General features: G+C 37.0%; 1 protein-coding gene across 1 annotated transcript in view; it reads right to left on the reverse strand.

Annotated features, from left to right (window-relative positions):
* Positions 1–16,886, reverse strand: part of LOC128647450 (probable ATP-dependent RNA helicase DDX60) — a 728,313-nt gene that overhangs the window by 121,089 nt on the left and 590,338 nt on the right. The window contains exon 31 of the mRNA XM_053700236.1: positions 16,398–16,539. Within this exon, the coding sequence (XP_053556211.1) occupies positions 16,398–16,539 (142 nt within the window). The remainder of the gene's footprint in view (positions 1–16,397; positions 16,540–16,886) is intronic.

The following is a 16,886-nucleotide window of genomic DNA, read 5'->3' on the forward strand; positions in this document are numbered from 1 at the left end:
CCTATCTCTGATCATTTGTTTGGTCTCCCCGAAATATATCAGATTGCATGTGCACCTCAAAATGTAAATTACTCCCTTTGTGGTACATCTAATACAGTCCTTAATCGTAATTTCTTTATTTGATTTTGGGATATGTATTATTTTTCTCTTTTGTTGTTCTTATAAGTGTGCTAGGTGCAAGTAGTGTTTTGAAATTTCTAGTTTTTCTAAAAATCAATCTTGGTTTCTGTGGGAGTGAATCTCCAACTATAGGGTCAGCTTTTAATATGGGCCAGTGTTTATTAAGAATTTTTCGCATAATTCTATGATCTTCATTATATTCAGTTATGAATGGGACATTAATTATTTCAGAGTCATTATTAGGGGTTTTTTGTTTATATGAAAGGAGGCTTTTTCTGTCTGTGTTCCTTGCTCTTACCACAGCTTTATTTATGACCTCATCGTCATAGCCTCTATCTTTGAATTTATCAATCAGGGATTCTATTTGATTATCAAAGTCTGAGATCCTGCAAAAATATGTAAGGGGTTTGGACTCATATCTGAGAGATTCTACTCAGGTTCTTAATATCTTAGAACAGGTCAATTGGGAAGATAACCTCATTCTAGTGACCGGAGATATTACGTCCCTGTACACGGTAATTGATCACGAGAAAGGTGTCACAGCAATTAAACAATATCTGGATAGAGACATGGAACTAAAATCAGAACAAAAAGAATTTCTGTTAAAAAGTATCTCATTTATCTTAAAAAACAACTACTTCATGTATAACAACAAATTTTATTTACAAATAGAAGGTACGGCTATGGGCACGAGGTTCGCACCAAGTTACGCCAACTTATTCGTTGGTAACTGGGAAGAGTCCTTCTTCCAGTTGGGTGACTATGGTGCGAACCTTGTGCTCCATAGACGTTACATAGATGACGTCCTATTAATATGGAAGGGGTCCGAATCTGAGCTATTGAAATTATTTTCTGATATAAATTTGAATGACAAAGGGCTTAATTTTACATTTAACCACAGTAAAGATAGGGTAGTTTTTCTAGATTTAGAAATAATGGTAATAAACAGCAATTTAGAGACTAAGACACATTTCAAAGAGGTAAACTGTAACAACTTTATCCATTCACAAAGCTGTCATCTCCAGCAATGGATAGATAACATTCCAGTGGGCCAGAGCCTAAGAGTAAGGAAGAACTGCTCCAGGATCTCAGACTTTGATAATCAAATAGAATCCCTGATTGATAAATTCAAAGATAGAGGCTATGACGATGAGGTCATAAATAAAGCTGTGGTAAGAGCAAGGAACACAGACAGAAAAAGCCTCCTTTCATATAAACAAAAAACCCCTAATAATGACTCTGAAATAATTAATGTCCCATTCATAACTGAATATAATGAAGATCATAGAATTATGCGAAAAATTCTTAATAAACACTGGCCCATATTAAAAGCTGACCCTATAGTTGGAGATTCACTCCCACAGAAACCAAGATTGATTTTTAGAAAAACTAGAAATTTCAAAATACTACTTGCACCTAGCACACTTATAAGAACAACAAAAAAACTGATCCTTATACAGAAAGATCTACAAGGAGGGAAAATATCAGGGGTTTTTCCCTGCTATTCTTGCAAGGCTTGCAGGCATAGTGATAAGAGAAAAATAATACATATCCCAAAATCAAATAAAGAAATTACGATTAAGGACTGTATTAGATGTACCACAAAGGGAGTAATTTACATTTTGAGGTGCACATGCAATCTGATATATTTCGGGGAGACCAAACGAATGATCAGAGATAGGATCAGGGAGCATTTATTATGCATTGAGAAAGGAATGGTGGATACCAACTTATATATGCATTTCAAGTCAATACACAAAGGGAACACCAAAGATTTGAGTTATTGGGGAATAATACAGGTGAAACAAAACTGGAGGGGAGGAAATATAGAGAAAGCTCTAAAAATCAAAGAAGCAGAACTGATTTATAGATATAATACCTTGTTCCCTGCCGGTCTGAACTCTGAGTTAGACATTTCCCTTTTTCTATTTGACTGAAAATTAGTCTGCACAAATAAACATGACACCATATCATTTAGCAGGTTCTATTGATATTCTCTCCTACTATATATCTTTTATTACCCCCCCCCCCTTTTTTTATTCGTTCTATTACTATTTTCCATGTTTTATCTATATATAAAGATCCTTCTTTTTTACTGAAGAAACCCTTCTGAGGGAGTGGGAATACCAAGTGCAAAACTCCCTAAGATTGTATATATGTTTTTTATATATGAGTTGCCCTAGCTTATTGTTGCCAATACCATCTTAAAAATATGACTACCTTAAAACCAAAGACCGCCTTAGCTTTAATCTCCCAGGTGAAATTTGACCAATGGGAAGCAAGCTACACCTTTAAAAGAAGATACACCTGTTGCAGATTATTCATCTTGAGAAAGCCCTGCAGAGGGAGAAACACGTTGATGTACTGCAACTAAACCTAAGCTACTATTTGTCATTTAAAAGTGTGCAATACTGCTAACACTGTTAGCCATTTCCAATTTTGCCACTAGACCTGTAACGGGTCATTTCTGGACATTACTCTATACTACATTCTTGGATTTGGGATGTACTGCAACTAAACCTAAGCTACTATTTGTGTGCAAGACTGCTAACATTGTTAGCCATTTCCAATTTTGCCACTAGACCTGTAACGGGTCATCTCTGGACATTACTTTATACTACATTCTTGGATTTGGTATCCTGCGTGCTATCTGGCACTAAGTGCAGGAATATTTTCTTCGATGATCGCTGCATTGTAGCAAAGAAAGCCAAGAAACCGTGCAACTTACTGACTTCGCATTTACACCAATCAGAAAGTGTATTCAGGACAGCGCCCCCAATAGTGACGTCATTACGGCCGTACAACTAGTCACGGAGAAGACTGAATGTGCACTCGTCTGGGTAAGCCCTTGTTTTGCTAGCAAACTAACTCCCGATTGAAAGTTCAGTGTGGATTTGGACTACCTTTGCTGTATTATGAACTTTTACATTGCAAGTCTATTCAGATATCAAGTGATGGCAACTTAATTGTATAAATTGTTTTTATTTACGGAGACGTCCGTTTTTACATTTTATATATCACCTAATGTGAATAAATCTTTGTCTCTTTAGACATTCATCTACTTTGTTTATTTTCTCTCTCTCTAATAAGTCTCACATTAATACACCTTATCACCTTTAGCTTTTAGCGCTCCTATCTATTTTTTACTCTTATGTTCACTCCTGGAATGTGGATGGCAAATAGAAGACAATTGTGAGCTTCTGCCCACTGAAAAATGCAAGTCACCTCCTTCATGGCCAAGGAACTCAGAGTTCCTCCCTGGTGGTTGATATAGGCCACTGAGGTGATGTTGTCCGACTGGAATCTGATAAACTGGGCTAAAGACAACTGAGGCCAAGCCACTAGACCATTGAAGATTGCTCTCAACTCCAAGATAGATATAGGAAGAGAAGACTCCTCTCAAGTCCATAGGCCCTGAGCCTTTAGCGAGTCCCAAACTGCTCCCCAACCTAGCAGACTGGCGTCAGTGGTCACAATTACCCAGGAGGGTCTCTGGAAGCATGTTCCCTGAGACCAATGAGCCTGAGATATCCACTACAAAAGAGAGTTGATTGTCAACTGGTCCAGATCTATCCTCTGGGACAGATCTGAATGGTTTCCATTCCATTGTTTGAGCATGCATAGTTGTAGAGCTCTCAAATGGAATAGAACAAAAGGAACAATGTTCATGGAGGTGACCATCAGACCAATTACCTCCATTCATTGAGCTACTGACGGCCTGACAGTAGACTGAAGAGAGAGGCAAGAAGAGACAATCTTTGCTTTTCTGACCTCCATCAGAAAAATCTTCATAGATATGGAATCTATGAAGGTCCCTAAGAATACCACCCTTGTAGCTGGAACAAGGGAACTCTTCTCCAGATTTACTTTCCATCCATGGGAACGAAGAAATGACAACAAGATCTATGTGTGAGATTCTGCTAGATGAATAGAAGAAGGAAGTGAACGCCAAAAGCAAAAATGCTAAGGTGGATGTGTTAAAAGGCTAGAATTTAATACAATAAATTTAAAATCAGTCGCAATATATTTCAATGTTAAAAATCTTATGAATCCATTATATAAATATAAATAATAAAATGCAATAAAGTGTTCACAATAAAGTAGTCACCGGATAACACACTCCGTGACAATGCACAGATATATAACAATTAAATGCTAACATACAATATATAAAGTGCTGTTCTTGAATTAGTATATAACCTAAAGAATGTTCCTATAAGGTGTCTTCATAAGTTGGAAAATTCTCACTCGGTGATAGGGGGGGAACTGTTAGTGTCACAGGTGAAAAAGGTTCTTTCTTGGTAGTGCTGATTCCGTGTGCCTGGGTGACAAATCCAAGTGTTCAAATATGTGTGAAAAATTCCTATAAAAATGTGATTGATAAAAACTCCTAAAGTGGCTTAAAAAATGGGGTATACAATCTAAAAGGTGTAAAAAAAAAACAAAAAAAAATTCAAAAAAGGGAAAAAAATGGTATATACTGTATGTTATTTCCAAATGTTTAGTGGGGTTCCCAATGAAAAAATGATTAATATAGAGTGTGTATGTAGAGGCGATTAGACTGGACTCCTGTTTCCTAATAATAAAATCCAAAAAATGAAATCCTGAACCTGTGAAAAACAAAAGGTACAATAGTGCAATACAGTTGAGAACACCTTTCTAGGGTATTGAAAATAGGCTTACCAGTGATATGTCTACGCGTTTCGACAGGCCTTTCTCAATACTATACAACTATGTATTTACTGGAAGCTTATATAGGGTAAGAGCTAAGATCAATTATAGCTGTTTGGGTGCCAAAGTTATTTGGAACCGCCCACTTCCTGATTATGCTGATGCCTGCTGTGTATTTGTTAAAAAGTGATTCTTTTTCTATCTCTATAAATTTGTGAGTATAAAATGTATGTGGTAATGATGGTCCCATGTATGATCTGAATTTTGTGGGAAGAGATGTAAAACATCAGTAAGCTAGACAATCTTGTGTTTGTTTATTTGTTCTTTGTCCGTGTTAGCGCAACGCCATTTCCGGCTTCAGGTTCATGATGTCACTTTCGGTTTTGGTAATACCGAATGTTTTACTCTAAAACTGATTTTTGTCTTTGTTTACGATTGTTTTATTTACGGCAAATTATCTATAAATGGCTTATTTAGAATAGAACTATGTGTTACATATAAGCATATTGTATATTTATATTTTTCCAATTACTGAATTTTAAGATCGAGCTTTGATGTTTATAACAATTACATGGATGTAACAATACGTAATTTCCGGTTTCAGTTGTAACCAGATGTATATAAGGATGTCATATGTAAATTAGAGAGGGCTATACATAAAAAATGATGAGGACTAAATGCAGTTACTATGTTAGGAGTGCATTTATCCACTATCTCAACATGGAGATACAAAAAATTAACAACTAATATTTAGTTAATAATTGATTAATAGTATCTTATGTATAAACACGAGGTTTTTGAATGTGACACCAGTTAAAAAATATATAAAAATATTAAAAAATATAAATATGCTATATGGAATAAGAGTGTGAAAAATGCTGATAATGTTAAAAAATGTTATAGAGTGTTACCTCTTATAAGACATAGATTAGTTATCACATATAAAACTTACTGACAATACAGTGTGTCTTGCAAACATATATTAGGGCTAAATAAGATAGAGTATATGGGGACATTTAGAATATACCTGTGATCCAAACAGATACTTGAACAAATTTTAAAATAAATTTTAAAATACATTTTAAAAAAGTGGGTTTGAAAAACAGGAAAAGGTTAGGTTCTTATACATTAAATCATAGCAACCTATATGGTCCAAAATGTAAATGTGTCAAATATCCGGTCTTATGTGCTGTGCTCCAAATTGGGTGGTAAGCTACGATGCTAGTAAAGATCATATGTGGGAAGCATCATGTGGGATTGTCTGAGTATTAAACAGTGTCCTAGATTTGCCTAGAATCCAATAATCTTTTTGGTTATTCTATGGAATCTATCTTATACCGTCAGATGGTAGATACTGGTCAAGCATTTCAGTCTGGCCTGTAGGAGCTTTTGATGGCTCTGTATGGTAACTATCTTGTGTCCTATTTCTAGATTTGGACCAAGTATAATAATAAAAAAAGAAGGTTATTGTGGTCTTAGTGCAAGAAGGGGAGGGTTAAACTTCTAGTGTGTATGGTAATAGGTATAGCTAAAAAATGGATATAGAATCAGTGAAAGTTAATACAAATTATTAAAAATTAGTATAAATTGTATACTAATGATGGTCAAAAGAGTATCTTCACAATTGTAAATGGTCTGAAAGTTAATGTTTCTGTACACCTTTTCGTCTTCTCACCTTGGATTAGAATGAACTAGACTAGTATGGAAATACATATGATCAGTATGTGATCCTAAATGTGAATTTATGACGGGTGGGTTTACTGCTTTTTCAGGTACAGGAGGTGTGAGAGATCTTTTTTGTTATTTAATCCTTTTGGGTAAAGACAGTCAAGTGTGAAGAACCACTTGAATTAGTTAAAAAGTAATCTATTTTCGTAATTGCCTCCTCTCCAATTCTTGTTCACCTTTTGTATTCCAAAGGATTTAAAATCTTTAATGTTGCCATCGTGTTGTGTGGAGAAGTGTCTATACAATGGGGTGTCAATATTTTTCTTCTCGATACATAGTATGTGCTCCCTGATTCTGTCCTTGAGGATTCTTGATGTCTGTCCCACATATTGTAAGCCACATGTGCATTGAATCAGGTATATTACCCCTTTATCATGGCACCTTATAAGCTCCTGGATTTTATATAGGTCTCTCTTGTGATGTGAAGAAAATTTATTGGTTTTCAACCCACTTTTACAGGCCTTGCAGCTTGGGCAGGGAAAAAAACTTTTATTGATTTACCTTGGCAATTTGTTAGATTTTGTTTCCTGTATCTCGGAATGCTTGGAGCCAACATATTTTTCAAGTTGTTAGTTTTTCTGTATATAAACCTTGGGTGAGGTGTTAATTTTTCACCGATTACATCATCTTCTTTAAGGAGTGGCCAATGTTTCTTGAATATTTTCTCTATAATGTGTTTGTTTGCACAGTATTCTGTTATCATTGGTACATCAATGGTGTCTTCCTCCTGCCTCCTTGTCGGCTTGTCTTTATATTTGATGAGCTCACTTCGGTCAACTTTCCTTATCTCCTCGATCTTTTCTTCCAGGGTTTCTTTAGCATATCCTCTCTCTAAGAACCGTTGTTTTAAGATGGTTCCTCCCATTTTTCGGGGTTGGAGCAGTTCTTTCTTACCCATAGCAGTTGCCCTTTTGGGATTTTCACTTTCCAGGTGGGGTGATGACAACTTAGACTGTGTATGTAATTGTTACAATCGACCTCCTTAAATAAGGTCAATGTCTCAATATTCCCATCTATGATTTCAATTCTCAGATCTAATAAGTTGATCTTGTTATAGCTATATTCATACGTGAATTTTAAATTCATTGAGTTTTTATTTATCACATCGATGGTATAAATGAGGTCCTCTAGTGATCCCTTCCAGATTATAAGAATGTCATCAATATACCTTAAGTATAAGACCAGGTCCGTGCTAGCTGGGCATGAGTCCCAGAATATTTGCTCCCACTTGCCCATATAGAGATTAGCATAGCTGGGCTAATTGTTGAGATAGTGGATAAATGCACTCCTAACATAGTAACTGCATTTAGTCCTCATCATTTTTGATGTATAGCCCTCTCTAATTTACATATGACATCCATATATACATCCGGTTACAACTGAAACCGGAAATGACATATTGTCACATCCATATAATTTTTATAAACATCAAAGCTCGATCTTCAAATTCAGTAATTGGAAAAATAAATATACAATATGCTTATATGTAACACACAGTTCTATTCCAAATAAGCCATGTATAGATTATTTGTCATAAATAAAAAAGATTGTAAACAAAGACACGAATCCATTTTAGAGTAAAACATCCGGTATTACCGAAACCGGAAGTGACGTCATGAACCCAAAACCGGAAATGACGTTGCGCTAACACGGACAAAGAACAAATAAACAAACACAAGATTGTCTAGCTTACTGATGTTCTACATCTCTTCCCACCAAATTCAGATCATACATGGGACCACCATTACTACATATGTTCTTGAACATTATATACTCACAAATTTATAGAAATAGAAAAAGAATTGCTTTTTAACAAATACCCAGCAGGCATCAGCATAAACAGGAAGTGGGCGTTTCCAAATAACTTTGGCGCCCAAACAGCTATAAGTGATCTTACCCTATATAAGCTTCCAGTAAATACATAGTTGTATAGTCTTGAGAAAGGCCTGTTAAAGGCCGAAACACGTCGACATACCACTGGTAAGCCTATTTTCAATACCCTAGAAAGGTGTTCTAAACTGTATTGCACTATTGTACCTTTTGTTTTTCACAGTTTCAGGATTTCATTTTTTGGATTTTATTATTAGGAAACAGGAGTCCAGACTAATCGCCTCTCCATACACACTCTATATAAATCATTTTTTCATTGAGAACCCCACCAAACATTTGGAAATAACATATATACCATTTTTTCACTTTTTTTTTTCTTTTTATACACCTTTTAGATTTTATACACCATTTTTTAAGCCACTTCATGAGTTTTTATCAATCACATTTTTATTGGAAATTTTCACACATATTTGAATACTTGGATTTGTCACCCAGACACACGGAATCAGCACTGCCAAGAAAGAACCTTTATCACCTGTGACACTAACAGTTCCCCCCCTATCACAGAGTGAGAATTTTCCAACTTATGAAGACACCTTATAGGAACATTCTTTAGGTTATATACTAAGTCAAGAACAGCACTTTATATATTGTATGTTAGCACTTATTTTTTACATATCTGTGCATAGTCACAGAGTGTATTATACGGTGACTACTTTATTGTGAACACTTTATTGCATTTTATTATTTATATTTATATCATGGATCCATGAGATTTTTAACATTGAAATATATTGCGAATGATTTTAAATTTTTAATTTATTGTATTAAATTCTAGCCTTTTAACACATCCACCTTAGCCTTCTTGCTTTTGGCGCTCACTTCCTTCTTCTATTTATCTGTTACTTATCAAGTCCACTAGGGGACCTTTGGAAGAGAGCTTAAGGTGTACCCATTAGCGCTTGGCCTACCAAACCATTCAACATTGAGATTCTGCTAGATGAAAAGATGGCGTCTGAACCAAGATGTGGTCTAAATAAGGCACCACCACGATTCCCTGAGATCTGACAACTGCCAAAAGAGACCCCAGAACCTTTGAAAAAATTCTGGGAGCTGTGGCAAAGCCAAACGGAAAAGCTACAAACTGAAGTGCTTGTCCAGGAAAGCGAATCTCAGGAATTTGTGATGATACCTGTGGATGGGAACATGAAGTTACGAGTCCTTCAGGTCTATGGTTGTCATGAACTTACCCTCTTGGACCAAAGGGAGAATGGAATGAATGGTTTCCATTTTGAAGGACGGTACCCTGAGAAATTTGTTGAGACACTTCAAGTCTATAATGGGGCTAAAAGTTTCCTCTTTTTTGGGAACAACAAACAGATTTGAATAAAATTCAAGGCCCTGTTCCCTGCTTAGTGGAACTGGAACAATCACTCCCAGTGAGAAATGGTCCTGAACGCAGTTCAAGAATGCCTCTCTTTTTACCTGGTCTGCAGATGATCTTGAGAGGAGAAATCTGCCCCTGGGAGGATAAGTCTTGAAGTCTATTTTGTAACCCTGGGATACTATGTCCACAGCCCAAGGGTCTGGGACATCGCGTATCCAAGCTTGTTTAAACAAAGAAAGTCTGCCCCCCCTTAATCCAGTACCAGACCAGGGCAGACCCGTCATGCTGACTTAGTCTCAGATGAGGGTTTCTTAGATTGTTTAATCTTATTCCAAGATTGATTGGGTCTCCAAGAGGACTTGGACTGCTCCGGCTTGGAAGAGGAAGACTTCTGACCTTTGAAGTTAGGAAAGGAGCAAAAATAAAAATGTTGATGCCCCTTAGGTCTATTTTTCTTGTCTTGTGGTAGAAAGGACCCCTTTCCACCCGTTATTTCAGAAATTATCTCTGCCAGACAAGGACCAAACAGGGTCTTACCCTTGTAAAGTTGCGACAGAAGCTTGGACTTGGAGGTAACATCAGCTGACCAAGATTTCAGCCACAAAGCCCTGCAAGCTAGAACAGTGAAGCCAGACTTCTTGGCTCCCAGTCGAATTACTTGCACGTTTGCGTCAGAAATAAAGGAATTGGCTAGTTTGAGAGCCTTAATCCTATCTTGGATCTCTTCCAACAGAATTTCCTCTAAAACCAACTCTGACAAAACATTTCACCAATAAGATGCTTCACTAGCCACTGTGGCAATACAGACTGCAGGATGCCACTGTAGAGCCTGATGAACATATATTTTCTTTAAATAAGCCTCCAACTTTTTGTCCATTGGATCCTTAAAGGAACAGCTATCCTCAATAGAAATCATAGTTCTGTTAGCCAGAGTAGAAATAGCCCCTTCTACCTTAGTCACTGTGCGCCATGAGTTTTGAATGGAGTCAGCAATAGGAAACATCTTTTTAAAAACGGGAGACGGGGAGAAAGATACCCCCGGCTTGTACTATTCCTGTGCAATTATCTCCGACACACGGTCTGGAACAGGAAACACTTCCACAGGGGAAGGAACATCATAGTATTTGTTAAGTTTACTAGATTTCTTAGGGTCAACAGCGACAGAAGAATCGTAGTCTTCCAAAGTAGCCAGTACCTCCTTTAACAGTACACAGAGGTGTTCAAGCTTAAATCTGAAGTTTACCTCTTCAGAGTCAGTCAAAAGAAATTATACTGTCTGAATCTGAGATTTTACCCTCAGAGGCTACTGAGGTATCCTCCTCATCAGACATATGAGGGAGGTCCACCTTCATGGCAGCAGATGGAACAGAAATCTTACCATCTGAAAAATGTTTAGATTTCCTCTTGCATTTTCCCAACATAGAAAAAGCAGATAATGCCGCAGATACTGCAGAGGATATCTGTGCAGCAAAATCTGATGGCAAATAAACTCCTCCAGGAGGCTGAGAGGAACTGCAAGGCACTAAATGTGATGCCATTGAGGCTTGGGACGTTAGAGGAGAAAGCTGTGGCATTGCCTGAACAGTCTCATCCTGAGAGACATTAGGCTCAGAAAAAATAAATGCATCTTTACATTTTAAAGTTTTATCTAGACATGAGGAACAAAATTGCATAGGTAACATAATTTGACTCTTTAGACACAATACACATTTGTCCATAAGGACAGGATCCTGCTCCATGTCCATAGCTTAAACTGGAGATTGAGGAATGACAAGAAAAAAAATAGTTTTTTTTTTTTTTTTTAATTGACACTTTCACTTTAACCCTTTGAGTGCTAAGCACTTTCCCACCTGGGTGCTAAGATTTTTTAAGGTTTTTTTTTATTTTTTGAACACATTTTTTTTAACTTTTTTTTCCAGACTCCCAAGACTTGTTGTAAAGGTTAGGCGATTACCTTTCCAATAGTGGGTCTTGGGGGTCTGTAGCTGCTTAGATGCCTGAGATACAGGCTTCTAAGCAGCATGCCTCCTGCTCCTATACTTAACATTGTTAAGTATAAATAAAGTTGCGTGGTGACGTCATCACATTATTGCGCGTGATGTCACCACGCATAATGTGAAACCCCGGCGATGCCTGTCACTATGCAGGCCCAAACGCCGGAGTAGGAGCGGGTGGGAGCCCCCAGATCTCCCTCAAGGTGGGAGAGTGCTAGTGACGGCTCTGAGCCGTCATTAGCACCAGAGTGGGAAACTCTGTGATGGCTCAGAGACATCATTAGCACTCAAGGGGTTAAATTTACACTGAGCGGATTAGCGCTAAAAATTGTACCCCCAATAAGTAACCTCTATATACCTCATCAGACTGAGGTGCCCTACCTGCTCCAATGAGTAAGAAACAACTTGACAGAAATAAAGGCAGCCGGTCTCACAGAAAAAAGCAGTAAACTGACACATTCAGTTTAAAAGATACTGGTCTCCCTCTGACTAACCCTATTGTAACTGAAGCTGTTGGATAAAATGTATAAAACACAGCATGTCCATAGCTTATTACACAAGCCCCAATAAGACCAAAAATAAAATGAGCCACAAAATTATAGGTTAACTCCTTCAAATCCCATAAAGGAAAATTAACTTCCTAAGTGCAAGTCTCCAATACCTAGAAGACAAAAGCACTTACCTGCAATCCAGCCTTCCAGCAGAAAGACAGCTCACAAGGCGTGAAAGGACACATACTCCTTACAGAGACCTGTTGAAAAAGAAAGAAAAGAGTAACCAACTCTGGCTTTCAACACCAAGGGCAGCAAATATGTTAGAAATCTGAGCAAGGACTACCTTACTACTTTCTAACTGCTTGAAAGCCACCACTACTCTTACTCAAGAGATTGACGTGGACACAACTAAACCCAAATCCTTGCTTGCAGGGAAAAGTACCCAAAAAAGGAATCAATATCTTCAGACACCAAACTTCACTGCCTCCATTGACAGAGGCAAAGAGAATGACTAGGGGTTATGGGTAAGGGAAGTGTCCCTTAACAGCTTTGCTGTGGTGCTCTTTGCCTCCTCCTGCTGGCCAGGAGTAAATATCCCCCTAGTAATTGGAATGATGTCGTGGACTTTCCATGTCTTAGGAAAGAAATATAAACATATAAACTAATTAGTATCCCTAGGCTAAAGAGTACAATTAACTACAAACAAAATAGCCCAATATAATTAAATGAGTGCCAGAAATATATAAAAAATTGACTTACCCATAGGCACCCAACTACTGGAAGATAAAGTGGAATCAAAAAGAAGACCAGACCAGTGCTGAAACATAACAGCAGAGGATATGGTATAGGAGTATACCGACGACCCAACTGGAGGAGGCAAAGAACAGTTTCCTGCAACACCTGTGGCAGGCTTATGACTAATTTCCAAAAGGTGTAATTGTGCCACTACCCAATACTCCCAATACATTCCTCCATCAATCAGCCACACTCTGAGGGGAAAATGGGCCTCAACTCAGTTTTAAAACCCTTCTCACAAAAGAACATCAGGAGCACCATCATTGTTCGCCTACCTTCAGCAGAGGTAAATACAAGACTGATTACCAGTATGGTGGGAGGGGTTTTATTCAGCTCTTGAGGTTTGGGAATCTTTGCCTCCACCTAGTGGTCAGGAAAAGTAATTTCCAGGAGTAATGGATAGTAGACTCCCACCACCTGTATAAAATAAATGAACCGTTCATGATACAGATAGAGCATGCATTTTTTTAAAAAAAAAACTTTCCAATTTACCTAGAAGACAAAAGCACTTACCTGCAATCCAGCCTTCCAGCAGAAAGACAGCTCACAAGGCGTGAAAGGACACATACTCCTTACAGAGACCTGTTGAAAAAGAAAGAGAAGAGTAACCAACTCTGGCTTTCAACACCAAGGGCAGCAAATATGTTAGAAATCTGAGCAAGGACTACCTTACTACTTTCTAACTGCTTGAAAGCCACCACTACTCTTACTCAAGAGATTGACGTGGACACAACTAAACCCAAATCCTTGCTTGCAGGGAAAAGTACCCAAAAAAGGAATCAATATCTTCAGACACCAAACTTCACTGCCTCCATTGACAGAGGCAAAGAGAATGACTAGGGGTTATGGGTAAGGGAAGTGACCCTTAACAGCTTTGCTGTGGTGCTCTTTGCCTCCTCCTGCTGGCCAGGAGTAAATATCCCCCTAGTAATTGGAATGATGTCGTGGACTTTCCATGTCTTAGGAAAGAAATATAAACATATAAACTAATTAGTATCCCTAGGCTAAAGAGTACAATTAACTACAAACAAAATAGCCCAATATAATTAAATGAGTGCCAGAAATATATAAAAAATGGACTTACCCATAGGCACCCAACTACTGGAAGATAAAGTGGAATCAAAAAGAAGACCAGACCAGTGCTGAAACATAACAGCAGAGGATATGGTATAGGAGTATACCGACGACCCAACTGGAGGAGGCAAAGAACAGTTTCCTGCAACACCTGTGGCAGGCTTATGACTAATTTCCAAAAGGTGTAATTGTGCCACTACCCAATACTCCCAATACATTCCTCCATCAATCAGCCACACTCTGAGGGGAAAATGGGCCTCAACTCAGTTTTAAAACCCTTCTCACAAAAGAACATCAGGAGCACCATCATTGTTCGCCTACCTTCAGCAGAGGTAAATACAAGACTGATTACCAGTATGGTGGGAGGGGTTTTATTCAGCTCTTGAGGTTTGGGAATCTTTGCCTCCACCTAGTGGTCAGGAAAAGTAATTTCCAGGAGTAATGGATAGTAGACTCCCACCACCTGTATAAAATAAATGAACCGTTCATGATACAGATAGAGCATGCATTTTTTTTTAAAAAAAACTTTCCAATTTACTTCTATTATCTAATTTTATTTGTTCTCTTGGTTTACCTTGTTTAAAAGTATACCTAGGTAGGCTCATTAGTAGCAATGCTAAGAGCTAGATGCACATGTATCCATATACATGTTTCGTTGTTTAAAATTATATGTTCTATCTGAATCATGATGACATTTTTTTTTTTTTTGTGCCTTTAAGCTCTTGGAAATGCATTTCAGCCGTTTTGCATGGCTTTTTGGAAGGCAGTTTTACTTATTTATTTATTAATTTATTTTGTGTTATTGGTCTGTGAATCATTGTTAAAATAGTGCTCAAATCACACCCTTAAACTTGGAAACATTCATTTCATTTTATTTTCATCAGAAATGAAGCACTAAATTGCAAAAGATCTGCATACAAAATAAGGGCGCTTTAAGGGCTTTGCGCAGGTATTACAAGTTGATTAAAAACGTATTTAACGCACGTATTAAGCCGCATACCGCTTTCATCCTATTGGCTGATTTAAATTTGAAGAATCAAATCAGCCTATAGGAATGCAAGGGTATCTCTATATAAAAGGGGTACCTTGCATTCAATCTTCAGTAGCTGGCTAGAGATCTCATAAAGAGGACCTCCATGTTGCCTGGCTGAAGATAAGGACTGACATCGCAGCTGTCACTGGGATGAAGATAGAAGATGGACAGCGGCCGAGAAGAAGATTGAAGATGGTCCCGTGATGGATGAAGATGGAGTACCGCCGGAATGAAAATGGAGCGCAGACCTTTATCATTGGTGAGTACCAATTTTGGGGTTAGTGTTAGGGTTTTTTTTTATTTTTGGGGTGACTTTTTTTTTATTAGAGATTTTTTTTTTTTTTTTTTAATGGGCAAAATGACCAATTGCCCTTTTAAGGGCCATGCCCATCCAAATACCCTTTTCGGAGCAATGGGTAGATTAGTTTTTTTTTAGTTAGGATTTTTTTTATTTTGGGGGGCTTGGGGGGTAATTGTTTTGATTTTTATGCAAAAGAGCTGTTAGCTTTAGGGCAATGCCCTACAAAAGGCCCTTTTAAGGGCTATTGGTAGTTTATTTGTATATTAGGATTTATTTTTATTTTGGGGTGGGTATTTTTTTAAGGGGTATTAGAATAGGAATTTTTTTTTTATTTTTGATCATTTTGTTTGTTATTTTTTGTAATGGCAGTTTTTTTTTTTTTCTAATGTTAGTTTTTTTAATGTAGGTTTTTTATTATTTGTAATGTTTTATTTTTTAAAGTTTTTTAGTTTAAGCTTAGGTTTTAATTTTCTTTTAAAGGTGAGTTATGACAAGAGGCATATACTTGCATCCATCAATCAGCAGCTAGTTTACAATAGTGTATTGCTGCTCTTCAAAAAAGGATACCAAGAGAATAAACCACATTTTATAACAGAAGCACATTGGAAAGATGTTGTATGTTCTGTCTGATCCATGAAAGTTTAATTTTGATGTTACTTTCTCTTTCAATGTTCTTATATTCAGACATATAAAAATGTAAATTGAAAATTGAATACAATTTGATTGTAAAGGATTAAAGGCAGATATATTGTGAGTTGAGCTGTCATCTGCAACTATTCTCATCCTATTGGCTATTTTTTTTAAGTTATTTGGCAGAAATTCAATTTTTTGAAAGGTTGTAGCATTTTAAATAAACTTGAATAAAGGAAATCCTTATTTTTTACAAGCCCCATTAATAGCATGATAAAATTAAATTTCATCAAAATTATTTTATTTTGCATGATTGGATGTCTTAAAGGAGATAATATACCTTTGCTTTCTGGCTGGCACAACTGATGAAACAGACCCTTTTCGAGAAAACTGACAAAGACAAAATTTGCAGGTTCATGGTAATGTAAATGAGTAACCAATCCGGTAAATCCCATAGGACTGCATTTTTGGTCGAGATACCCCTAAAAACATACACATTATTAACAAAGTTAATGGTGACAGTAAAATATAATACAAAAAGTCTTTATTTGTTGCATTTTCTCTATTGTTACATTTTATATTACTTTTTTTTCAATGATATAGATTATGTGCACACGTTTCTGAATTAAAATTGTCCTTTTTTAGTATACGACAAAACATTATGGAGTAAGGTGGGTCAATTCTGGAATTCAGCTCCTGGCCACTTGGATTATACAAAGATTCCCAAAACTCCAAGAATACTTAATCCCTCCTACCTATCTGGAAGGCCAGTCTGATGTATAGCCAAGCAAGGAGAAGTAGAAAAGTAGGAAAGGACAAAGAAGCGAAA

This window comes from Bombina bombina, chromosome 2 (assembly GCF_027579735.1).
Source record: "Bombina bombina isolate aBomBom1 chromosome 2, aBomBom1.pri, whole genome shotgun sequence".
NCBI classification, from domain to species: domain Eukaryota; kingdom Metazoa; phylum Chordata; class Amphibia; order Anura; family Bombinatoridae; genus Bombina; species Bombina bombina.